Consider the following 26,674-nt stretch of genomic DNA (forward strand, 5'->3'; position numbering starts at 1 on the left):
CAAGGAGGCACATGTTTGTTGGGCGGATGTCATGTTGTGGCGGGTTTCTTCACCTCGTTGCTGAGTGTGGAGTCTCTGTGAACGAGTCGCAGGACGTGGCTGTCGATGCTGCTGCCCGACGAGAGCTTGGCAAAGATAGCCGACTGCATCTCCTTCTCCCTCTGCTTGACGATCACCTCACAGGCCTTCCACTCCCGCATAACCTGCTGGTAGCGCTCGCTGATCTTCGCGTCGATCTTAACAGGAAGAAAAGGCAATCGTACGTTGCTTTTCAAATTAAGAGACAAATTAAGACAGTGTGGACATGTATTACTCATGTTGTGGAGGCATACATCTGTTTACACTTTCACAATGTCCCCGTAATGTAACTCATTAGATTTTAGGGTGAAGACTTGGGTTAAGGTTGGGGTTAGGCAAGTAGTGGTTATGGTTAGTCTCCATGAAATTAATGCATAGTAAGTCGGTATAATGTCCTATGAAGTGATGGAAACATGACTGTGTGTGTGTGTGTGTGTGTGTGGTTGTGTGTGTGCGTTGTACCTGGCTCATGTCCTTTTTACCCATGCCGAACTTGTAGTGCCCCAGCAGGAAAGGCCAGACCTCCTTCCTGATGTCATGCTGCACTCCGCCATAATAAACCAGCCTTAGCAGCTCCAGCTCCTTATAGTTCTGCACGCACACAGACACACACAGACACACAGAAAGGTTAATAGGAACATAAAGTAAAAGAAGAAGAAAGATGACAGGAAGAAGAAGCCAGGTGAGAGGAAGAGGAAGTGCATCAATAATGGAGGGAGAGAAAGAGTTATTGCAGTCCATGCAGAGGAAGACACAGATGAGTGCAGAAGATAAAGGACACAGATATGAATAGACTGTAAATTAGTAATGATGACTTTGTTGGAGTTAATGAATGACTACAGTGGCTGCTTTAATAGCTACGATGGTATCATAGTGCACTATGTAATGAGACTTCATTTCACTGAAACTCATTAAATTTGCATTAGAGTGGAGGAGGGGGCTGCAAGAGCTGTACATGATCCCTGACTTAAAATGAATATACAGCGAAGGAGGACATATTATATATGAGGGACGACAGAATAATAGAAAGACATTTAACTAAGAGGTAACTGAAGCTTAATTCAAAGTTAGAGAAAGTTTTAACTAAGTTTAAATACTATCAGCAGTGTGTGTTGGCGTATAAAGAACTGTGACAATCAGCACTTACATATTCATTTTCAAAGCAACAACAGAGTCATACACACAGATGTGAGTTTGCACAGCACCGTGAGGCCTTGCACTGCTCCAAAACAGTGCTGAAGGGTTAAGGTGCTTGGGTATTTCCATTTTATACCTCATTTTATTTCTACTTCACTGAATTTCAAAGGGGAATATTCTATGTTTTACTTGACAGACAGAAGCTTTTTCAAACAAAACATTGATCATAGGACATTGAAATATTTGGAATTACTTCTATACATTAATCTACCTCAAGCATTGATGCATCAGTAACGCTGATCCAAGGCTGTCATTATCATATTTTCTTTATTGTGAAGCAATCCCATCAGGAGACCGCAACCAACAACCATCTCTTAGACCTTCCCTCGGTGCTTTCTGTGGCTTACTGACTGTTACTGAAGCTGTAAACCTTAAATAACAGGTTACAGTTATAGTTTCATTTTCTAAAAAAGGCTGAGTCGTTTCCTGAAAAACTGTCTACTGTGTTTTTTAGCTAGTGTTACTCAAACAGGAGGAGTGCACAGTGCATTTGTTGGGGACACAGGTTGCATCAGCATATCTCACTTTACAACATATTACTGTAAATAAGACTTGCACAGCAGAACATAACCAGAATATATCTATGCCAATGACTCAAGGATGACTTGGCAGTCTGCTGTGATTTCTGGCTCTTAACTGCAGGTGAAAGGGTGAAGGGGTGTCAGGTGGAGCAGGAAGGGGAAGATTAAGACTCTTGTTATGTTACTGTAATTCCTGCTGCTTGCTGGCAGAGGTCAATCCCACTCCTATATTTCATTTCTCCTCTGCCTCACTGTCAGCTGCGGCACAAACCTCCCTGCCATACACCCACCTTGCAGTCTTTCTGGTACTTGCTCCACACCTCCTTGCTGAGGCCCCCGGATGCCTCACAGGGTCTGTCTGGGGGGACGATGTTGTGGTTGACCAGAGCTGACAGGTGAGTCCGTACGGTGGACAGGTGTCGACAGTAGGCCAGCCCTGATGGACAGGTGAGACAGGGGCGGACACACACAGCTGAGACCAAGCATTCATAAGGTCAAGTCAAATTCTCTCTAGCATGTTCAGTCACTGCATCCAGGAACACAAAATTCCTAGTTATGTTTCATAATAAAAGTTCTATATGTAAACTAAAAATGCTACTTAGCTACTACACTCATGTGATGTCAGAACTGTAATGTATTTGGAATATTGTGTGAGCCTGCTTTTATACGAAAACTAAAGCTGTATTTTGTTACACTGAGGTCAATAAACTCACTAATTAACTATTGGTAATACAATAAGCTCTTCAGACTGAGCTGTAATTAAAAACAGCTCTGCTTTGAAAACAGTATTACACCGTCTTTATTACATGTCTGACATGTTCAGAGGGATATTTCCTCACAGTTTGCAAACTTACTACTGCCTCCAGCAGCTGCAGCAGCTGCACTGAGTTGTACATTATTATTTTACATCACATTAATTGGTTTTACAATCAGCTGTGCTCTCAACTGGCTTCTCTTTTCTGTAGGCTGCAGGTGGAACATTAACCTAAAGCACAGCGGGAACTGCTGTTACCTAAACAGAATATATATATATATAGTTTATCCTCTATATCCTATTCTCACTATATTAAAATGTTTGTGTGTTATGCTTGTTATACTTGTGTGTGTTACACATAAATGATTAAATGAAAGCTGAGCATAGAAACGATCTCTATATGAGCAAACTGAAAACTGACCGAGATCAGCTTTTAGAGTATTGATAGGCTAACTTGCATTACATTATTTATATCTGCATAAAATTGTCACCGTACTGACTAAAACTGAAGATAGTAATTGAGTTTTGCTTGTGTAAGAGAGGAGTTTAGGTGTCCGTGGTTAAAGTGTGTTGTATATCACAATCATAGTATTCAGAAAGGAGTTAAAAATGAATGTATGAATACTGCACTGAGGTAACTCGATGCACTTACATCCATAAAAGGCTCTAGAGACTATCTGCCGCTTCATGTTCTGGCACAGCATCTTAAGAGGAATACTGGTGGAAAGAAAAGAAACCAGCCATTACTGCCCATCCAAAGGCTCCTTTTTGAAATATTTGCTTTTAATGAGGGAACCACAACAATAGCTGAAGCTGAGGCAATAACTTCAGTGCCTTAATGTGCTTTTTCTAATGGATAGATGGACTGCCTGCATGCTGCCTCCATTCAATGTCAGACTCTTTAGAATTCCATTTAAAAACTCCCAAATACTCCCTCAGAAAAGAAGACGGAAATAAGATGCAACATGTGGTTGATTTGAATCTCTTAATCCCTCATTCTGAGGACATACGTGTGAATGTCTGATGGGTTGTGTATGCAGGTACAGCCGGCCGGGTAGTCGAATGACACGTTGCTACCGGCCATGGAGCAGGACTGGCACAGTGAATCGTGAGTGGTTACTTCTGCCTGTTGCCACGACGACGGGCTGCCTCCAAAGCCCTGCAACTCCATCATCTCCCCGTGGTCTAAAGCAGAGAGAGCGAGAGTGAGAAGACAGAGAGAGACGGAGACAGAGAGAGGTTTCAGTGCTCTGAACAAAATGGACGCTGTTGTTTTCATGGACTACACTCTGTGTTACTTAAAAGTCTCAGAGCCTTTAAATCCGCTTCACACTGGCTATGTTCTGTGCCTTACATATTATGACATAGGTCCCTCAGCTCAACCACAAATACATCTTTCCATGTATTGATCTTTGTTATTCATGACATCAAGAGATGAGTAGATGGATGAAAGTTTGACACTCATGTTACATGTGAGAGCTGGAAAAACAAGCGTAGAGAGGAAACCAAAAGTGAAGGGGGACGGTTTAGGAAGCGGGAACGGTGCTGTGGGAGAGACAGGCAGAGAAGGATGCAGGGAAGCCATGCTGGTTCCGTTCGTTCAGAGGGGAGGCAGAGGAGACAGCAGAGCTCAGGGACGCTCCAGACAAACAGGAGAGAGGAGAGAAGAGGACAAGAGAGGAGGTGGAGGATTGACAGAAGAGGAGGAGGCAGGGACGAGGCTGACGCTCAGGCCATGCAGGATGCATAAAGCCAGAACAAGACAACAGACATCAAACGAAATGACCTCATAAACAACAAAAACAAATGGACACCAGTAAAAGGGCACACAAAGGGGAGGAAAAAAATCATAAAAACTTCAACATTAAATAAATGCTCTTCACCTTAATTCTTCAGGTTGGAGCTGATGACCTGTCATAAATATGAAGCTGCGCTTTGGTTGTTCAATAACCCCCAAAAAACAAATAATATTAAGAACGAAAAAAAGCAAACAGAAAAAAATGCTGGAGCGAGACCAACATTTGGCCTCCCCCCTCTTTACTTTAGGTCTAGACGTGATAAACAACTGTTTTTGGGATCAGTAATGCAACCCTGCTCACACAAGGACTCCACATCTCTACTACTGCGGAACCCCACAAGACCATAATGAGAGGGGTGAGGGGGGGCGAGGGGAGGAGGAGGGGGGTGGCGGGGTTAGTGAAGAATTACAGTGAACAGCATCGCAGCAAACGACTGCACAAACAGAGGAGAGACAACTGAGGAAGTCAGAGGAGAGAGAGAGAAATCAAAAGGAACAGAGGAGGAGACTGTGAGAAAGGATTTTCCATCACAAATACGCAGAAACACATAGTTGTTCTTTAAAAAACGATGAAACGGGTGCATATTTCCCATGCAAAAACTGTCAAGCATGTTGCAAGTGAGAAATGAAAGGACAAAAAGAAGGAAACAGAACTAAGTCAAATTAAAGGAGTGCAACAAAACTAAGCAAATCATCAAAGTGATTCTTGGCCACGGCAGTGTAAACCCAACAGTGCTGAGGCGTGCTTCAAAGCTGTACCCTCTCATAAGTGTGAGGCAGTCAGCACTGCAAATCCCACAATGCAAAGCGGCCAGAAACGAGGAGACCTGGGGAAGTTTGAAGCTGTGTACCGGTGTTGACAGCAGGTGACAGATGTGTCCGGTCGCTGTGTTTGTTTCATCTGACAGTGTGTGTCTCCAGCGCGAGCAGCCCTGCCGAGCAAATGGATTAAACTGTGTCTCTGACTGGTGGGGGGAGGGAGAAGCTACAGAGAGAGGGAGTGAAAGTCAGCAGGGAGGGTGCCGAGGGAGGCTGTCGGCGACGGCTGTGGCATTAACCGCATGTCTGAAAATATCTGAAGATATTATTGTGCCAAATTACAAAGTCCAGGAGCTCTTCACTTCCAGGGTCATTCATAGAACAGCCAAAGGGGAACCTACACAGCAAACTGAGCCAGAACAGCTGAAAATGTATTTCATCGTTGAGTAATGGAACGGTTGGATTAGGCTATGCCTGAGACTGTGTTTTATTTGACTCTAGAGATAATCCTAAACTAAAAGGATACACCTGGCTGCCCACTGACAAGCTGTTTGTAACTGCTGCATGAAGACGGTGTGCGATGAAGACTTGCTCCGTATCCTAGCCTTCCTGTCTTTTGGCTCGAGCTCCTCATCCTCCTGACACTGGTGGACTCCTGACAGCTCACTGCTACACTTCAAATGTGACATTAGGGTCTGATGAAACCTTGATACACAGAACAACACGAGGCTTTGATAATAGATGCTGACAGATCCATGGAGGACATTGAGTGAAACATGTTGTGAACTTTAAAGCCTGCTTTACTGCTGACACAGAATAATACGCCTTTGTATTATTCTGTGTGGCTACAAAGTAAGCAGCAAGCAGGAATTCCACACAATGTTTAATGCTAAATATAGCATTTTTCAACATCAATGGCATTAACAACCTGTTGTTGGTACCGTAAAAGCTGCACTGATGGATTCTTTTGTCCACTTGGGGGGCAGGAACTAGCTGAAAACACAACTTCCTTTCACTTCATAACATATTTCTGGCTAACACGTTAGCAAACAGCTACTAAACACAGCGGACACAGAGTAGCATTGACAGAGTAGCATCCTTTACGCTCTGTTTTGGTCTCCACCAACTCCTGAGACTCTGCTTCTTTTAGCAGCTACACGCTAGCCTTCCCCAGCAGCTAGTTGCTAACTTTGTCACACTGTGGGTTGATGAAAACCAGAGCTGCTGTGGCTGGAAACAAAGCTGATGAGAGGAGAAGTAAGTGTGGCTGGAAATGTCTAAAAAGCTTGTAGTGCTGCTAACTGCTAATTCTGCGCTAATCCTCTGTGTTGGTCACGTTCATTCCTCTCTTTGAAACATTGAATAACGACAAAAATGACGTTTATCTGCTGCCAGAGAACTTTCAGGGATACGATCAAGGCCACATTTCTAATTCAAACCCTGTTGCTTCCTGTCCCTTCAAATCACAGAAAAAACAGGAAGTAACTTTTCCCATTCCTTTTCTATTCTGTGTCTTTTTTCCCTTAAAGAACAGTCACCTCTGCTCTTTAAAGCATCTTGATTTGTGCTGGACAGCAATGGAGCACATTTCCTAAACTGAATCAAACCCATTGGTACAGTCAGAGGCAGTTAGAGGCTGTCAATCATCTCGGTGACTCTCGTATCTGCTGTATGCTGTGGTCTCAGATCGATTCACTTATTAAGGGTCAGTTCACCGTTGTTAGCATTTCTTCATTTTCACTAAGGCTAATACATGAAGTGCATAATCCTGCCATCAGAAAACTTCCCCATGTCCTTGTTCACACAGTCAACCCCAGCCTTCTCCACACTGTTGGGCTCGGCCTCAGGCAGCACACACAAAGGCAGACGAAGCTGGGGGAGGTGGGGTCGGAGGGGGAGGGGAGGAGGGCCTGAGGGGGCATGACGGGGTGGGATGCAGGAGGGACGTCTGAAGCCGGGGTGAGGTCTCAGGAGTGGGGAGGGGGCGGTGGGGTTGGGTGGGTGTGTTAAGGTGATAAAAACCTTTCATGACATTAGGGTCTGTGAGGTTCCGCGAGCAGATCATTGAGATCATAGCATGGAGCCTATCTTCCTCTTCCTCGTCATCGTCCAGCGACGGAGCGCGGCTGCCCGTGGTGTGGTGGTAGTTTATAGTGACTGCTTGCACCAGTGGGACAACAGAGAACACAGTTAGAACAGTGCCACCCTACAGGCCTCGGGGAGAGCATCGTGGGAAAAGACACCACACTACACCCGGACTGTCATCACATCATGGGAGATAAAATTCAAGCAGATATACAGCACTTCATTTCCATAAGACAAAAGCAATGACAGAGCTGACCATTAATCAGAGAATTTTTGTTGTGTGTGACCATTACAGCCATGAGGATATTTAGGACCAGTGTGCATGACAGCGTAAAAGTGTTACTTACTGGCATCGTAACGATATCCAGGGTAGACGATGCGAAACACGTAGTCAGCAGCTGTCTGCTCCTCGCCGTTCCTGTCCTGGTCGATGAGCCTAGCAGCACTGCTCCTCTTCCTCAGCTTGGGAAACACTTTCCCCTGCAGAACACATGCCAATGTATCAAGGTGTACAAAAGGCTTTTTATGATAGGTGAAATTCACCTATCATAAAAAGCCTTTTGTACCAAAACGTTCTTACATACCAGAACGTTTTGGATGGAAGTCAGTGAAAGGGCAGCACTGCTTTGGATAAAGATTATTTTTATGCTGTTTGGTAAGTTGCTGCAGCTGTTGCAGCTGTGGCACAGTCAACAATGGAGAAGAGGTGCTAATATTGATATTCTTTTACATTTACACAAAATAAGAAAGACCAAATTATATTTAAAATATAATATTGCAGAGAACAAACAAGCTGCACTCCACATTTTACCATGCTGGGGGCCCTAAAGGCAACAAAAGGTAACTCTCAAATACTAACAACCTGACCTGAAGAGGTCACGTGACTTACATACACAACAGTATATTTCCGGAACGCAACATCAGACCATTCATTAAAATAAAAAAATATGATAAATGAAAAAAAGCCCCAGAAAATTCCTCAGGGAATTTAAGTACTTTGTGTGTGGAGAAGGTTTCATGATTACTGATGCATCTCCATTAGGGAAGCAAACATGGCCATCTCTGTTAAGACCCCCTTAGTAATTTATCACTCATAACAGTGTCTACATGTTGTCTACAAGTATCCGGGTCACACTGTATATCTGTGGCCATTGGTGTGAATTCAGCTCCTAAATGTGATCTACAATAAAGGCAGAAAGGTGAAAGGTTGCTAGTTCGGATGGGTTGTTGTTCAGTATTTTGTTTTGGAGTGGAAGAGCTCTCGCTCTATGAATGTGTGTGCATCTTGGGTGCAGCATCAACACTTCACTTCATGAGGCCTGAAGGTCAGGTGTGAATACAGATGTGACATGGTGACACACCTTGCCTTTCTGGGACCAGAGCGGCGGCTCCAGCTGACCCCGCGGAAGAAGTCCCGTTTCCAGACAGGAGAGGAAGGCCAGGAGGTGACCACCAGGGGGGAAGTGGAGGGGCGGCCGCTGGATCCCATCCTGACTGACCAGAACCAGCGTACCACCACAGTCAGCTGGAATGTAGTGAAGACAGCATTATACATAAATGAGACGGGAAACAGGACAGAATGGATCATGTAAGCTTCTGATAAATGAAACAATTTTGCATTATAGTTATAGATTAAACAATTGTAGCGTGTATGCACATATACACACAGACAAATAATATTAGGTGAAGAAGTGATCACCAAGATACATGACAGGCACTAAAATGAACAGTGAAATGAACAAACACACTCTATCAAGACATGTAAACCATGAAACACAGACCCTTTATGACGGATGCTGTCATGAGCTGACGGGCACAGTGATGACACTGTGTGTGCACAGATGACTGAATGAGGATGTGTACTCACGGCGTTGGTGACAGTGAATACAGACTATCTGGCGCAGAGGGACGGTCAGTGCATAGTCCCAGTAGATACTGTCAGAGAAGGAAACATGCGGATAAGTACAGTATGTAAATGTGTAAAATGAGGCTTCAGAAGCAGTTGCTGCATCTCAAATCATTGTTGTGTAATTAAATGCACATTTTTTATAATAATTTATACATATGTATGAATATGTAGTGGGTGTGTTTGGGCTACCTCTTCTCCAGGTCACAGTCTCCCAGTGTTCCATTGATGAGCTGGTTGGGTGTCCACTTTAGGGTGAGGTTATCCCCAGCCTGGTGGAGGGACAAGTAGCCACGCAACACCTCCATGTCCTTCTTCTGCCGTGGGAGAAGGAGGAAGAAGAGGGAAGGACGTGACGTGAAACTGAGCTCAACCTTAATACTGTGCATGTGTTTTCTGTGTTACTTTATCTATAGGCAGAAACTGAAAATGGCATAATATAAGAGGCAGAGAGTAGAATCACATGCACGGCGTACAGTGAGTGCTGGATTCGTGTGTACGTGCACTCTGCCATGTGTGAAAGCATGGCTTTGTCAAAGGCTAAGCTTTGTGGGACGCAAGTATGTGCTCATTATACATTCCCAGGGCCAAACATGCTGAAGCTACTTGGCAGCGTAGAGCACATTATAGGCAGGAGAAAGATGGCTTTCATTTGGAAGATCACACATATAAACTATGCGTGTGTGTGTGTGTGTGGGGGCAAATAACCCTCATTTGCTATGTATCTGTACACCAGCTGAGTGGGTGCAAAGTGCTGTCTGTGTGTGACCTGCCAAGAATTTACATGAAGTCAAGATGAAGAGACAGGAGCTAGAGGCACACACATTGTAGCTGTACTACTGATATTACATCTCATTTAATCATAGAGCACATGTAGGACAGTGTTCACTTCAGATGAATTTACGTGTGACAGCACATACATGCTTTCTATGATCACAAGCATGTTTGATATGCCTGCTTTGATGGTGATTGTCTGTTGAGAAACAGACTGTATTGACTCAATAACGCAGCCGTCAGATGCACTTCATTCACTGAACTATCAAGTGTATCATGTGGATGCTGAGCTGACTCCTCTGACCTCCTTGTGCCAGATTTGCTTTCTACAGCTTGCATTTACTTTTCAAACATTTATAAAACATACATACAATGTCGTACATGAAGTCGGGAGTTGAGCTCTTTCAGAGTCTCTTGGACAATGTGTGCTCTTTGGCATCCTCATAAACATACAGTAAAGGGTCGGTTCACCCAAATTACAAAATTCAGATGTTCCACTTACCTCTTGTAGTATCCAACCATTCAGGATGGTTTTGATAGTTTTGATTATTTCTGTCAAATAATCTACCTTTTAAGATTTCAATAGTCATTGTCCCTGATACTTACGAAAGCATTTTTTCTAATGCATAGAGAAATTCCATTGACCTCCACTGTATTAGTGTGGAGGCAAAAATCTCAATGAAATGAATGAATGAAACCAAAACGAAACAAAAACATAGCTAGATTCCACTAAAGGTAAGTGAGAAATACGCAGGCACGTATGTCGAGAGTTCTGCAGAGTTGGAATTTGGGATCCAGGAAATAATTAATGGATCAGTATCGGCTATCATAAAGCCTGATCCTTGTCTTCTCCAAACACACCAATGTCAAATTTCTACAATGCTCTGTTACGAAAGCAGAACCACCCAGAGCTATGAGAAAGATACAGGATCAGACCTGTGTTGGTATTGATAATGATTGGTATGGACTTAATATTCAAATGTGCAGTCGTACCGGTTGCACCAGGACGTTGTTTTTGCCGTAGAGGAGGTGTGTTTTGGAGTTCTGGTGAAGAGACTCCACATATTCCCTCGCTGATGCAGCAAACCTGTCCTCTGACATGCTGCCACTGGACTGCCTCTTGCGGATCTAGAAAAGAAAAGTTAATGAATAGTCACAGTATACAACCGTAAAATCCTCCGATCACTTGAGGACTGAAGCGGCTGATCTAAAAGAACCTCCACACTCACCCCGAGAGCAGGCCGGCGGCCGGCTGAGGTGTCTTGGCCCCGGTGGGCCCCGTGGATACGGTGGCGCTGGACCAACTCATTGGCTGAAGGGTCTGTCCAGAAATGATCTGACGTCTTCAGTTTGGTGTACTCCAGAGCGCAGGGCCCCACTGAGAACACAGCAAACACACATGCAGACCCAGTAACAGATCCATTATCGAGATATTTCATCTGTGGATTTCCTCAGTTTAAACCTGTCCAAAGTTTACTACTTAAATGAAACAAATCCATACTGAACTTATACTAACAGGTACAGAAGAGCTCAGTCTTTTTAATGTATGGAAATTGGAATAAGACTTGAAATATATGAAATAGCTTCTAATGGTACAAAATCATTATCTATATGAGAGTGTAAGATTCATTTATTTGTCATTTCACAACACAGGCTTGTATGATGAAATGCCAGTTCTCGGCCCTTCATGTTGCACATACATAGACCATATACACACATCTGGATCGAATCTGTCCTGTCTGGGATTTTCTTTTGTGCATGCGTCTTTGGCCCAGCCTTGCAGACTGTTGTCTAGGCAACGCATAGAGCTGACCGTAAACAGGCAGGTGGCCGCGTGTGGCAAACTACTGTGAAATCCCCAGTTGAGACACATATTCTGAATGTGCTGAACACATGTCCAAAGAATGCTCCTAAAACCTGACTAATATCAGCATATTCCACGAAAATGCTACATATCAAATTCAGAATATCTTCATAATAGTGGAATATTAGTGCGCATGTAAACGTAGTGGCTCAGTGATGTGCTTTTAAACAGCAATTGAGGAATAAGATATCAGACTTTGAACTTGTTGTAGTAGGATATAGAATATAACCAGGCAAATCCTTTAAGCGCCAGGACTATTTGGAAAGTGCAACTCACTGAGAAAATAAATGTGATGGTAAAAACTTACCAACAATCATAGAAGTAATTCCAGTTTAAGTACAGCTGGTATTTTTAAAGTAATCTTAGAAATATGGAAACAAATGTCAGATAAACATCTAAATATCACTATTGTGAACTGACTTGACTCATAGCACCAGATCACTTCAGTGTTTTATGTGTACATGCTGCAGGTGATCTCTGTTATATATGCACTACATACTAGAGGAAACAGTCACACCGTAGTTACAGTTACTGTTACAGTGCTTCTTCTGTCCACCAGGTGTCCTCAGTGTGTCACTCTGCTCTGCACACATGTTGCTGACTCCCTCATCAGCCCTCCTTAGCTGCTATCTGCCTCATCTGCACCTTGTTAGTCAGTGTGGATTATTTGGTGTGAATATATAGCTTCTCCTTCCTCAGCCAGTTGTCACACTGTTCAGCTTGTTTTCTCTGCTTTAGTCTGTTAAGCTGTTTGTTTTGTGTTCCTGCCTGACTGCCCATGTGTTTCTGTTTCTGCTTATTAAACTCTGTGCCTGGGTCCTCTGCCTCCCTGCCGCCTGCCTCCAGCTCCTGCTGCCACGCTCTGAGTGGAGGTGGCTGTAAACTGTGTGCTCTCACAAATAGTTCTGAGAGTCATTTTTATTATTGCATTTCCTGGAATTTGTTTACCTAATAGTAGATTTTACATGAATGTTGGAACGTATATTCTGGATTTTGTGGTTTGGTATGTTTTGTGACTGGCCTCTGGCAATTTTGGAAACGTTGGCAGTTAAAGCACAGTGTAACATACTCACCCAGTAGAGCTGCCAAGATGGGACCGAAGACTGAGTCATGCATCAGAGCTTCCCTCTCATAGTATTTACTGCAGAGATAAACACACAGAAAAAAGTGAATCAAAGGAAAACCTGATTAAATGTCATCTGTTGCTAATGAGGACTCCTCCTGGGCTGTATGTGGCAGGTTAAAGGAAAGTATCTTGTCATCTGCACATACTCCCAGAAAGCCTTTCAACAATCTCCAGAGAAGAGGGCAGAATTTTCTTCTTTCAGGCACAGATGGGGATACACAGCACATGGCTCGAAACTGGTGTAATTCAGCTCTGGATGATAGATGTTCAGTTTCATATCAGCATCCTTCACTCGAAACTAATGGCTGCATTGCATCCTGGGAGCTGTGTCACAAACTGAGATCAGTAGCCATCTATCTTTGGGCTTAACTCTGGATGTCTGGTATCACAAAGCTGGTTAACTTGTCAAACAGGCAGATCACCATGGTAACCCATGGCACGCCTGCACTCCGAGTTAAAATTGCGATTTCAAACAAAGAGGAGAGACTATTTCAGCGCACTAACAGCAGAATAATGACGATTACAGCTTGTGCAACCTGAATAGTCAAAAATAAAAAGGACAGGTCAAGGAAAGACGTGAAGAGGAATTCCTGAGGACTGAAAAGACAGCTGTGGTGCTAAGAGAACCCGACTGCACTTACACTCGGCTCAGTCATTACGTGACAGCAGATGCTATTGACGTGAGTCTGCTGTGGTGAAACCACAATGTTCTGATGATGGACAATTAAAAGTGCATCTTGGACAATTTGTCTCGTGCATTCTTGTTGTTTCATGCAGGCTGTATAAATGTGGAAAAATATTACTTCACTACTATGGTTGGAGTTGAAATATTAAAGGGAATATAGTAGGAGTAGAAGTGTAGATGGGTTGCAGCGCCCCCTATCAGGCATTATAAAAACAGAGACAGAGAGAGAGAGACAGAGAGCTGGTGTGATCTTCTTTGATCATGAAGCTAATGTTGGTCTACAGTTGTGTGGTTTGTCAGTGAAGTGTCACTGCAGACTGGAGTCCATGTTATATAGACTCTGTCCTCTATGACACGTCTGTATCCTCGCTGCTCTGCATCATTAGAAACTGTGATGAACTGCTCATGGGTCACATCTCTAGCCCGCGTCCCGGCGCTCTCTGCCTCTTCATCTGCTTGCAGGTCTCATTAATTCAGTGCTGTTGGCTGTGTAGTTGCTGTGGCGGCACCATCATACAGACAGCATGATGGTGTTCAAGTTTGCTGGAGTGTAAAACATTCTCAAATTAGTCTGATTGTATGAAAATAATTCTGGAATTTATGCCAGGTAGGTGTGTTAGGCCAACAAACCTACGACTGTACACATCATCAGTCAGTTTCAGCCATGTTTGGTTAAAAACATCATCCGGCTGAAAACGTCTCTTCTCCCTTTCTCTTGAAAGACTGTTGCTGATTATGGTCTGATCATGAGTCTGTGCATATAATAGCTCAGTAAACACCCTGAAAGGCTGACTTGATTGTGCTTTGAAGTTGTTCTGGCTGATACAGGCTGTGGGAGTGTAATGTGGCTTATTGATAGTTTGTTGTTGTGATTGGCTTTCCTCTCATAAAACGATGGTCCAGTGTATCCTTCACTGAAGGCGCTAAGAAAGGAAGCACTGAAGCACCTTTCCTTCACAGAGAACTCAAACAGCTCTGATCACGGCTGTCACTTAGACACTTCTGGGTCATTTCATGCATTTAGGAACCTTCCTACACAAAAAAAGGGAAAGACAATAAGAGCAGGCTGCTGGTGCCACCACATTACCTTAATGACCCTCCCTGCCTGCGGGCTGCAATAAGAGGTCAGCTGAACCACGGCAGGCAGAGAAGGAGGGGTCGTAGCGTGACCCCACATCAGTTGTGCTGTTATTGCTGGCTGGACTCCTGCCAGTGCAGATGCTTTTATACTCTTATTCTGTTACTGCAGCTCTGTGCCTATTAACTTTTAATTAAATTGAAAGTAGAATATTGCCTTTAATTAAAAAAAAATATATATATATATATGTGCATGTGTGTGTGTATATATATATATATATGTACACACACACACATATATATATATATATTGGCACAGGGTATCTGTGGTTGTCCTTTTTGCTTCTGCATGTGTTACTTTGGATCATCCATTTATTTTCCACACTCACTCTCGACTACTGAACAAACTGAAACTGACAGCCTCATCTAAACAGGCCTACATAAGACCTCCCACATGTATTTATAGCCTTAAGGTTGAAACACAGGTGATGTCGTTCTGAGATGTTTGCATGGCTGTCTCATATACTTGTGCGTACAACGTATATTATATTTGTATTTCCTCTATCTTTTTCTTCCCTGACTTGAACCTGCCTCACAACAGGAGTTGGATCAACCGATCGGTTTGCTTGACGCACAAATTCGCACCACTGATAGTTACCCATAACACCCTTTTCTGTGTAGGTCTGCAGGGATGTTTATGCGTGTATCTATCATATATGTATTTGTACATATCCTAGTTTGTGTTTCTAATCAAAAATAAATCCCTTTCTGCTGCCACAGTAACCAAATTCCCCCGCAGATATCATCACTCCGTCTCATATATTTGAAGCACATTGTTGCTGTTGCTGATACTGCTGACAGCAGGAAAGGAACGACCCAGACTTAACAGCCAGTTGATAACCAGCTTTGTAATATTATTTGTCCAGGAGCGCTGATGTCAGGCGCAGTGAAGCCAGAGACAGCCAGACTTAGCTAAACTTGCTTCATTATTCAGGCTGCAGATCTATGGAGGGTGTTGTCTGTGATAGATTTCCTGCTTTGTGACTGTTGAACACTTGCTCTTTATGTCAGAGAAACTTGACATTTACCATGGATCAGATAAGATTAACTACACTGCAGTCTTCTGAACTTGATGTTTTCTATATTTGCCCAGTTCTCAACAGGAACAACGACACTACAACAAAAAAGTGTGACTAAACTCGTCATATGCCTGTGAACCCCAGCAGTATCCTTCATGTTTGAGGCTTTGATCAGTGAAGTGCTGGTGCATCATTTCACTCTGGCTGATGCAGAAAGAGTGTGGACAGCTTGTTGAAGCACACAGGGGTTGTTAGCCAGACACAGCACAGAACAAAGCAACCACAGAGCGAACACAGGAGCAAACGGAACAATAAAAAGGTAATTCAATGGACTGTTCATCATTCAGCTACAACAAAGCCCGGAGTGGAGTGCTGTGAGTCACTGCGGTGCAGCGCCAGGGAGCGGAGAATAAAACCAATCACCTGGAGTTGTCCACGATGTACTGAACTATCTTGTCCAGAACTTTCTCGAAGAGAGCCGTCCGGACCCAGATGTGTTTGATGGCCTGGGCAGAGAGGGGCTGTGGGGGGCGGCTGGTGGTGGAGGAGCCCTGTCTCCTCAGAGGTTCATGGCCCACGCTCTGGGTTCTCCTGCAGGGCACCAAACACAAAGCAAACACTGTTAACAGCTAACCACTACTACAGAGACACAGGACTCTGGAGTCTGACGCTGATATGAGTATCTAACAATCAAATGAATCAGATTACAACACATTTACTGGTTTTCTTTTGTGTTGAATTTTTGGGGCATAGTTCTTGCCTTTGTTAGACAGCATACAGTAGAAAGGTTTACAGGAAATGAGGTTTGTAATTACATGGCCAGCATCATAACTCCTATTTCATTTTCTAACACAGAAACATAAGACAAACAAAATATTTTAATAAGAATCCCTTAACTTTCACTTGACTCAGGATGTACACTATGCAGGACACTTTACAGTTGAAAAATAAACTTGTTTTGTGGACAAATGGATGGATCGGACGATGTGGTGATACATGCTTTTACCGAAACAGTGCCTCTTCCCAAAACTGCATATTGATCCGGATGGTTAAATGGATGGAGGTTAAACTTCCTGTGTGAAAAGTCTGTTATGTTTGCAGTTGTTTCCAGGTTTGACTCTTTTCATGCAGTGGGGTCCCTGGGCACAGACACACAATGGGCCCTGCTGCGACCCACAAATCCCCCTGCCCTGAGATCTTCCTATCATGGTTGTTTGGTGTCAGTAGTCAGTGTCAGTATTTCATTTAAACTCAAGATAAGGCTGTCTAAATCTTTCCACAAGCTTTCTGCCACAGCAGACCCACACTGACACCCCTCTGCACAGACACCACACAAAATACACTGAAAACTACCTGCTGTGATGAACGCTATATTTTGTTGAAGACAAACCATTCTGCTGTCAAGCACATTCAAATCGCTTCATTGATCAATTGTCAGTTACATACTGTAAAAGACAGGCTAGTTGAGCGTGATTCTTAATTTATTTTTGGCATGGCAGCATCTATCAGTGTCTGCAGTCATTCTTGTGAACAAAATCACGCAGTAACCATGCAGATCAAAACTAAGAGGGACACTTCAACAATTCAACATGTCTGAGTACATCTTGATTTGTGTGTGTGTGTGTTCCTCCTTAATACAAACAGTGTACGTACCTCCCAAACAGCAGATCATATTTGATACATAACATATTCTAAAAAAGCTGGATATTGTGCAGAAAATGTTTTTTTCAATCATCATTGTGTCCATTAGCTAAATGAAGATGTCATTAACTGTGAATGTCTAATGTAAAGATGACTGTTGTGGTCTAACATAAGCAGACAGGACAGGAATTAAGAGTGTAATAAGAAGAACAGTCACCAGTGTTTTTAACAGCTTGTTACGTACAGTTGTTCATTACGACTCATGATCATTTCTAACAGCTGTTCACCGGTTGGTTTCTAGTGAATCTGAACCCTGTCAGACAAAAGGTGCCATTTTCTGTCAGTAATCAGCTGGCTGAGGTATTTCATGAATATGGAGGCAGGCTGAAGAGAGCAGCACTTTCATTCCAGACTGAGTCTGATCTCTACAGAAATCAGACAAAAACACTCACACACACCCACTTCAACAAGCTAATGAGTTTGTGTTTGTGTGTCTCTGCTGAGGGGGGCTGCCACAGTCACGATGTTAGCAATCCCCCAGCGCGCCTGTGGATGTGTCTGTGTGTGTGTGTGAAAGGGGGTTTCAGCTAAGTCACGATTTTTGCAGTCCCATACCATTTCGAAGAAGTGTGTGTGTGTGTGTGTGTGTGTGTGTGTGTGTGCAGTGACAGTACTCCAGGGGAGAGGTGGAGCATGAAGATGATGTCAGAGATAAGACATAGGGTCATCCTTTCTCAATAAAACCTGCAGTGTGTTACAATTCTTTTGACATGAAACACGAGCTCTCTCCTGTATACTTCATGCATTTTTCAGCTTTCTGTATATATTTTTTCAACTTGCCGTATATGTCGCTTTTGTTGTTACCTTTTAGGCGATTTGAGGGGCGACTGAGTGGGGATGGCTTCCCCCCTCAAAGCAAAATGACCAAAAAGCATCCCCCTCTCCATCCCTTAGTAGCAGAGAGAGTGCAGGGGCAGAGGGGTTGTTCGGTTGTGTATGTCAGTCTAGTCTGCCTGACTCATTGATCCTTTATCAGACTGAGGGCTGTGCATATTTGAATTGATCAGTGAATCTATGACACCATAACTGTGAAATATCAGCAGTCTGACTGTGCTGTGTATTGATAAATCCATGGTGCTGTCCATGGTGCTGAAGTCACAGACAGATTTATAATTAATTCTCTCAGTACCTTGGATCTATAATATTCTCTAAACTATATATACTATAAATACTCTCTTCTATACTATATTGTAGTCTATATACTCTATATACTAGAGTAGTATTATTTTCATGTGTCTAGTAGACACGTATTGTCAGGAAACTGTGAGAGGATCATAGAGACACATTGCTGCCTGTAGTATTCCTATAAAATTTCTATGGCTGTGGGTTAGGGCTGGTTAAAATGTATGTTGGTTGGTCAAGAATGGACTACAACTGGCCACTCTCTGGTCCCCAAGCCAAGTCCTTACAGATGGAGCTACTGCTGCCCCATTAGGCCATAGGGCGATACCATCAGTCTGTTTGTTGGCCTGGTGACCCTCTGGCCTGATCTCCTGTGCCCGGTCGAATGTCAACTGTGCAAACAAGACCTCTCATTATCTCACAGATTGCTACAGCAGAGGCTGAACACATCTGTGCTCCCATAAGAGTAAACTTTGATTATAATGACCCTGTGACCTTTCAGTTTAAACCATCTCCACGCCACTTCCTTGTTTTATCTATGTTTAAAACATGATAGTGGCTTGATAATACTCAAAATTGTACTGTTTCTGTGTTTACTTATTTTCTTTCTTTCTTGATGCTTTCTATTCTGCAGGTACATGAGATAAAGGGCGCCGGGTCTGTCTTGCTGTTGCTAATGTACCAAATGAATGCAAACCAATCAACACAATCCAAACAGTGTTTGGGAGTAACTTGTTACCCGTAACAAAAATACATGCAACTGGAGTCTGTTGCAGTTACTGAGAAAAAATATGAAATAAATTACAGTTTACTAATCAAAATGTTGGTGATCACAAAGAGTCAGATATATGTTTTTTGTTAAGAAGCTTACATATAAAAGGAATAACAGACATTTGACATGTCTCCAGACAACGTGGGTCAGCAACGCTGTGGGACAAATTTGAGTGCAACACCATCAGTCATAGGATGGCTTACAAGGAGCTGTGGGCGCATCTACAGACTCCATTCATTGGGCAGTGTCAAGTCAGACACTGAGTGCTGTCGACTCTCATCTGCCAATCAAACCAATGTGCATTGCTGTAACCAACCTGATCCACCACACAGACCAGCCAACCACATCAAGGCGGACAGCCACGTCATCAAGCAGGAACACGTTTCAGTGCTGGAAGTTCAGCAGCATTTACCTTGTGAAATCTGAAAAGGGCTCTAACATTACAATGTTCTTTAAATGAATAAACTTGAATAGGTTCATGCTGTTCATTCAGCCCATTGCTGAAAGAGGATTGCATTTAAACCAACCTGCGTATCCTCATAGCAACATGTCAATACCCCAATGCAACCAATATGACAGTTCTTTCAAAGGAGCTATGATATTGTTGTATCCCCTCCTTGTTGCCATGGTGATTCAATCGCACATCAAGTTTCATGCAGTCACTGTGCTTCAGCGGGAGAGGCTATAAAGAGATCACTATTACTACTGTAAATATTTACATGGGTTATTCATTGGTTAAGATGGGACTGTAAATCAGTGACTGTGGTCTGACTGGACTAAAAGCTACTTTCAGTCAAGGCTGTCAATTGTCTTCATCTGTTTTTGCTTGTGTTATTTATTGTATTGATGTAATGTGGGTAAGTATACTTTTACTGATCTATCAGAGCTATCAACTGTGAGATCCACAGAAAGCAATTAATTCCATCTTGTACCTGACTTTTGTAGTCAAACTTACATGAAGTGAAATGAATTGTTCTACCGGCATGTTATCCTCAAATCCTCATTCTTTATTATCAGATAGTCCTCGTTATCTGGAAAGAGTATAGGTGCAATACATCCATCTGAAACTAATAAGAGAACTTCAGAGGCAGATAAATGGGCCTGTGCACCATCATTTCATTTTATGGAAAACAAACATACAAACAAATACAGTACACCTACAGCAATAAGACGTTTTTTGGTTTTGTTCATCACCAGTGAACTGGCTAGTTAAGGTTAATATCTGTCATGAACGTTGCTTCTCTGCAAAAATCATTAAAGTGTCTGATCACATTTGTCACTGTCTACACATGGAGATGTTGAAGAAAAGTCAGAAATGGACAAAATGTAAAAAAACAGAAATAAGACTTGTTTTTTTTTTCTTGTTTATTTGATTAGCCACTTTGAGATGAAAGCAGGAAAACAAAGATTTTCCTTTTCTGATGACTACAATAATAAGATCTTTTTAAAAATCCCTCTATTTTTTTTATCATATTAGAACCTGTATACTGACACCATCCTATTTTTTGCCTGTCTAGACTTTACGGTACGTGGACCGTGTTTGTGCAAGAAATATTTGTGCAGGGCCAGTTCTCCACTGGACGTCATTATTCAGGGTCAAAACCTGTGGGGTTTCTGTGTTTTATGAGGAAGAAAATGCATCTGCGTGTTTGTTAGAGCTCAATTCTGAGGATCGTTTACAGAAGCTCGACCTGAACTGATGCTTGATAAAAACATAGGACAGATAATCCCAAGTTTCTGAATGACTGCATTAGAGCTGCTGATTTTAGCTGAGTGAGCATAATTAATACATGAACATACTATCGTATGTTCATGTATTCATCGTCAGTCATTGTCAATGCTGCTTAAGATTTTGGACCGACCCTTGAAGTTCTACAGTAATAAAGAGAGATAAATGTGAATATAACATTACACCATTGTGCACACAACATTCAGAAAGGCACCCACTGAATGAAATGATGTATTCTATGATGATGTAGTGTGTCTAAGCATCTGTTCAGAGTGTATAATCTCTATGTAATCACAGAGGGTTTGATCAAATGTGTAAATCTCCTCTATGGAAACATCCCTTCCTACGGTGGGCTGCCTCTCCTCCTCCATGCCGCGCTGTCATTGATCTTTACAAATTCAAAATGTCAACAAATGTCAACATGTAGCTAACTACAATTGATGACAATGATTAGACAAAGATTGCATTTTGAGCTGATAAATGAATGTGAATGTGAAAAGGAACATGTCAGCGTGATTTATGAAGCTGCTGGGTTTGTTGTACGGAGGTTGGTGATGTGTTACATCTGTTCATATGGAGGGACCCGCTGACATTTTCTGACAGCTTCTTCTTTAAAGAAACAGTATTTGATCTGTGTGTGTAGATTATGGTGTATGGATACAGTGTGTTAGAGGTGTAACGGGCTAAGGATGCTTGGAAAGAACTGTGAAGTGAAGTGCTGCCCAAACGTGTGTGAAGGAAAAGGGCCTTTAGGTGGGAAGGGGTTTTAGACACTGGTTGACGATTTGATAAACACTTACAGTATAATGTGGCCTCAAATCTAATTAGCCTCCAGCTGAAAATGAAGTAAGATATATCCTGATGGCCAGTGTCTACTTGTTGGGAAAAACTGGGAAAGTGTATAAATTTAAATGATCTTTGCCAAGCTCAGGTCCAGCACCCTTTATATGGTGAGTTTGATTTGCCTCCATCAGGGTGGAGGTTTTACCTCCCCAGAGGAGACACCAAGAGATACATGAGGTCTCTTGTTCCATCAGCTATTGGCTTTTTTAACAAAATGTGATGTGGCCTGTGACGAGCTGTGGACATGGTGTCCTCCAGTTACAGGATGTACTACATTAGCTATGACCTGCTGATAGATATCAGAATTTGGGTCATTATTTCGATCAGTTATGATCAAATAGTCACCAAAGTACTTGCAGAGGTCAGAAGACAAAGAAGTCAGACCACCAGACAGGTTGGAAACAAACCATCAGTTTATTCAGTTTGTCTAAACTGCTTTATTTGAAAGTGACCACAAAATGTTGCTAAATTGGTCTGTAAAGTGTGAGGAGGGTCTTGAGGCACTATTGAGGCGTCCGTGGGCTAATTTTTTGCTAGCCTGGCAAGCTCTTATACTGTAAGCATAAACACACAACACAACTGTCCCTAAGAGTAAAACGCAAGAATGAATGTAGCGAGCCCACCTCCCTACAAAATCTGACATTTTACCCTTCGTGAATATCAAAGTTTTTGTTTATCAGATTTAAATAACATAATTAAGCCTACATAATTAATTACTTTCTAATTTCTCTAATTTATCTATTATCACCTTTTTGTCACACTCTCATGTATGCAGGGAAGCAAGGGGCCGCGCCCAAATGAACAACACCAAGCAGCGGACAAAAGAAAGCGAGCTTTACTAAAATAAAGCAGATTACAGTGCACAGACAGACTGGCAGCTAGAGGGGAAGAAGCAGGCTGAGGCCAATCCAAGACCTAAAGACAGCTAACTGGGATGGAACACAAGCAACAAACGCAGAGCACCTGACAACTGAAAGAGGGAAACACATGGACTAAACACCAGAGGCTCACACACTAATGAATCACAGGTGACACAGAAAACAGGAAGTAAAACAAAACATGACAAATGAGGAGAGTAAGCGTCAAAATAAAACACGAAACAGAATTAGCAAATCCCAAAACTATAACACTTTGGTGCTTTCCCTCAAATTATTTAATGTGTGATTCTGACTTCCAGCTCTGTGCAGACCATCTGTCTGGAAAAAATCAGCTAATGAAGAGTCGACAACAAGCTGCAGCTATGAATTAACTAACAATTTCCTCCATTTATCGAATAATAGTTTTGTCAATAATATATGAGCCGGTTATAATTTCCAACAGAACGAGGTGATTCACATTGCTTGTTTTGTTCAAAACCAAATATATTCAGTGTACAGTTACACATGACAAAGAAAAGAATCAAATTCTCATATCCGAGAAGCTGGAAGCAGCCAATGCCAGCACTACTGCTTGACAAAGAGTTAAAAATCAGCAATCATTATAGCTGCAGCTGATTCTTTTTTAGTTGATCAACTCATTTCAGCTCAACAACAAATGTCATTTTCAGTAATCAGCTCTTCCTAAAATGTTTTCATTCTAGTGATATTAAACACACTGTCAAACACTGAGACAGAGAACTGCAGCAGTACCTCACACAGCAAGTACTGGTCAACCAGTAGCTGCAGCCACTCTCCCACTGACTCTGTTCAACGCTGCAGTTTGGGTGATCATTTTACCATTTGTCCTCATTTTCTGGCGAACCATCTAATCATCTGACCATGTGACCATTCATGTTTCTTGTCCCACTGGATTTTGCTTGACTGGTGTCACCACATCAGAGATCTGAACTGTTCCTTCAGTGAATACATACCTATGAAAGTAAGAGCCCAGTTGTAATAAAGTGTAATTATCCTGTAATGTGTATGAGAGCTGTTGGCACAGCAGGTCTGCTGCTAGCACTGCAGGGTAGGAAATGAATGCAGATGATATGCTGGTTTTGCTCTTTACCCTGCGTGTTAGGAGGAGAAGGAGTGGAATGGAGTGAGGGAAGGAAGGTGGTAATTTATCACTTTCTCACTATATCCTTTGGTGAGAAAAAAAGATTAAAAAAGGAGTTAGAGAAGGAAGGTTATAAAGGAATACATCACAGAGACAAGGAGCTGGGTGTCCACTGGCAGCCTTTGGCAAACAGACCCCCCCTCCCCACACACACATCCAGGCAATCCAGTCCTGCTCTGCTGTAATTACCATTCACTTCACCACAGTAACTCTTTCTCCACTGTTGATGTCTGCCCATATTGTCTCTCTCTGTCTCTTGCTTCCCATCATGCTCTCTGCCTCTGTCGCTGCCAGTGGTGCAAACCACGTTGCCATGCCAACCAGGCTACATGAGAGAGAGAGCCCTGAGGTGGGATGAGAGGGGGGCAGGGTGGGAACATGTCTGTGTAAGTGTGCATGACTGCATGTATGCATTCTGGTGGAGGGGTCTGACTTGTGCAAACCAGATCCATACACAATAATAAGCTTTAATGTTGTGTGCGGTCTGTCTGGGGAAATAAAGGCCAATGAGATGAGACAGATGAAGACTGATATGAAGATAGAGAGCTGAGCGCCCAGCGTACCCAAACACATTTAACTCCGCTGATTTACATCACATAACGCAGCCATGTTGCTCCGTCTCACATCTCGCTACACATTCTGTCTGGTTTTATTGTTTTTGCATCATCTATGCAGACATGGAAGTGTGTGCGGGAGTGTGTGTGTGTGTGTTTCTTGCCCAAAGCTTTCTCTCCTCCATTTGGAAAACTCTGCAGCCCTGGAGAGACAAGTGGTAGCCATGTGGCTCAGGCTAATGGACAATTAATGGGCTTGCAAACAGCTTGGCTAGTACCTAAGTGCCTGCAGATAAAGCAGTTTATCATACTCTGTGTGTACACACATAGATGCACAAATACATATGCAAACATATGCAAGTAAACACACCAACCCTGCCATGTCTGCATAGATGACACACGCATACACACACACACACCTCGAAACAGCCCTGAAGCTTATCACAGTGTGTACACAGATTGTTGAGCAAACAAACACTCAGAGATTGTGTCTGCTGGTGATGGAGCGTGTCTGTAGCTGTGTGTTTTACATGGAGATAAAAGTATGAATATAAATACTTCACCTTGGCAGAGAAAACATGTTACTGTAACAGCAGTGTGAAGGTGTCGAGTGGTCTCAGGAAGGGTCCAGACCCCTGTATTAACACTCCTTGAAAGTCTCAACAATTTAGAAATGTTGTCTAATCTTTAAAATAAAGCAAATTATTTTCGATCAATCTGTACTGGAAAGTTTATTGCATGTTGAAATGTTGAAAGTTGGGTAACAGCACAGAAAATATGTGTGAACATGTGACTAATTTTGCTGGTGCTGCTTGGATGAAATACCAATGCAGCCCCCATGAAAAATGAACACATCCAACAAAAAAGAACAACCTCTGCTGAGAGATTCAGTTGGTAGATCATGTCAGGTCTGATCTGTTTCACAAGTGTTTATCCAAACTGTAGAACACTCCCTTTCAAAGATCTCCCTGTTTTAGATTCATTTAGCATGAGTAGCTGTGAGTCCTTGTGAAACAACACTACTGTGTGGACTGGACAAAAGTGATGTGCATGTGTTTTACACAGTGATTGCAAGCCCTCACATTAAAATCATTCATTTTTATTTATATATGGTTTAATGTGTGTTTAGCACAAAAAATACATTTAACTTTATTAGCTCACCATCACAAGCTTAAACGTCTGCTGTGAAAAAGCCATCAAACCAATGCCAGGATGTATTATAGAGTTAGTGTTATTGTGTCCACGGTGTACAAAACGGACTCTGATAGTAAATGTATCATGGCTGATGTTAATTAGTTGATATTCTAGTGCATAATTAAAGCTACACTAGGAGTCTTATTATCCTCTATCACAAAGTGGGCTGTAATGGACAAGAGCGTCTCTTCCTCTCTAATTAAGACGCATTCACTCAATTTGCACGGATTACACTCTGATCGTGGTGTCAGGTGTGGTCCCTTGTGAGAACACTCCAATCAGAAAAGGATGAATTGAAACTTGAATGTGAAATCAAAACTGTCTCTTGAACGGCATTTAGTGAGCGCTCACTCACTGTCACATAGCCTCAGCTTTGTATGAGCTCAGTTAGTTAAGAAAGTAAAAACGGCGGTGGTGTGGAGGCGAAGAACTCTGTGACCAACCTGGTGAGATCGGCCTGCTGCTGGAGTTGCTCTTGCACTTTGCGGCAAACCTCGGCGGCCGTGTCGTACACTTTACCGACTTTGGTGAAAAGGGCAGCGATCTTGTCGCTGCGGAGAAAACCAGCTGCCCGTCTCTTCAGCAGGTGACCGAGGCAGGCCTCGATGGCAGCTGGAGAGAGAGGAGAGAAGAGTTGGGAGTGCTAATATCGACAAGAGAGGAGAGGAAGGCAAAAGGACGGAGATGGACTTGAGAAGTACAGAGAGAAGTAAAATGTCCAACATGAGGAAGGAAGCAGGCACGAGAGTTTATTAGCAAAGCCTAAAACATTCACTGCGCTCATCAGCAAAGGACATCTTAATTTACCTTTACGAACAAAGTAACGCCCACAAGTCGCCCCTCAAGGCTGCACTGTTCATCACACGCCACAATATGAGACTGCCTTTCTGTTGGTGGACCTAAAAACAACATTTGTCTTGAGGGTGAAACAAGAAGAAAGGCTACGGGGCAGATAAAATCAAAAACCTCAAATCATGTTTTAAGGATACTGTGCTTCTTGTGTGAGCGTACTGGCCCCG

At 42.7% G+C, this 26,674-nt stretch overlaps 1 protein-coding gene across 2 annotated transcripts in view; it reads right to left on the bottom strand.

Annotated features, from left to right (window-relative positions):
• sgsm2 (small G protein signaling modulator 2) overlaps positions 1 to 26,674 on the bottom strand; it is an 82,049-nt gene that overhangs the window by 8,168 nt on the left and 47,207 nt on the right. Inside the window, exons 3-17 of one of the 2 annotated variants that reach the window (XM_041940355.1) lie at positions 26,099 to 26,267; positions 16,127 to 16,294; positions 12,810 to 12,877; positions 11,102 to 11,250; positions 10,866 to 11,000; positions 9,291 to 9,415; positions 9,060 to 9,127; positions 8,554 to 8,717; positions 7,540 to 7,672; positions 7,130 to 7,264; positions 3,561 to 3,735; positions 3,203 to 3,267; positions 2,087 to 2,232; positions 541 to 669; positions 54 to 236 (exon numbers count right to left, since the gene is read on the bottom strand). In XM_041940355.1, the coding sequence (XP_041796289.1) occupies positions 54 to 236; positions 541 to 669; positions 2,087 to 2,232; positions 3,203 to 3,267; positions 3,561 to 3,735; positions 7,130 to 7,264; positions 7,540 to 7,672; positions 8,554 to 8,717; positions 9,060 to 9,127; positions 9,291 to 9,415; positions 10,866 to 11,000; positions 11,102 to 11,250; positions 12,810 to 12,877; positions 16,127 to 16,294; positions 26,099 to 26,267 (2,012 nt within the window). The remainder of the gene's footprint in view (positions 1 to 53; positions 237 to 540; positions 670 to 2,086; positions 2,233 to 3,202; positions 3,268 to 3,560; positions 3,736 to 7,129; positions 7,265 to 7,539; positions 7,673 to 8,553; positions 8,718 to 9,059; positions 9,128 to 9,290; positions 9,416 to 10,865; positions 11,001 to 11,101; positions 11,251 to 12,809; positions 12,878 to 16,126; positions 16,295 to 26,098; positions 26,268 to 26,674) is intronic. The other variant, XM_041940354.1, reaches the window with a different exon arrangement.

This window comes from Chelmon rostratus, chromosome 7 (genome assembly GCF_017976325.1).
Source record: "Chelmon rostratus isolate fCheRos1 chromosome 7, fCheRos1.pri, whole genome shotgun sequence".
NCBI lineage: Eukaryota > Metazoa > Chordata > Actinopteri > Chaetodontiformes > Chaetodontidae > Chelmon > Chelmon rostratus.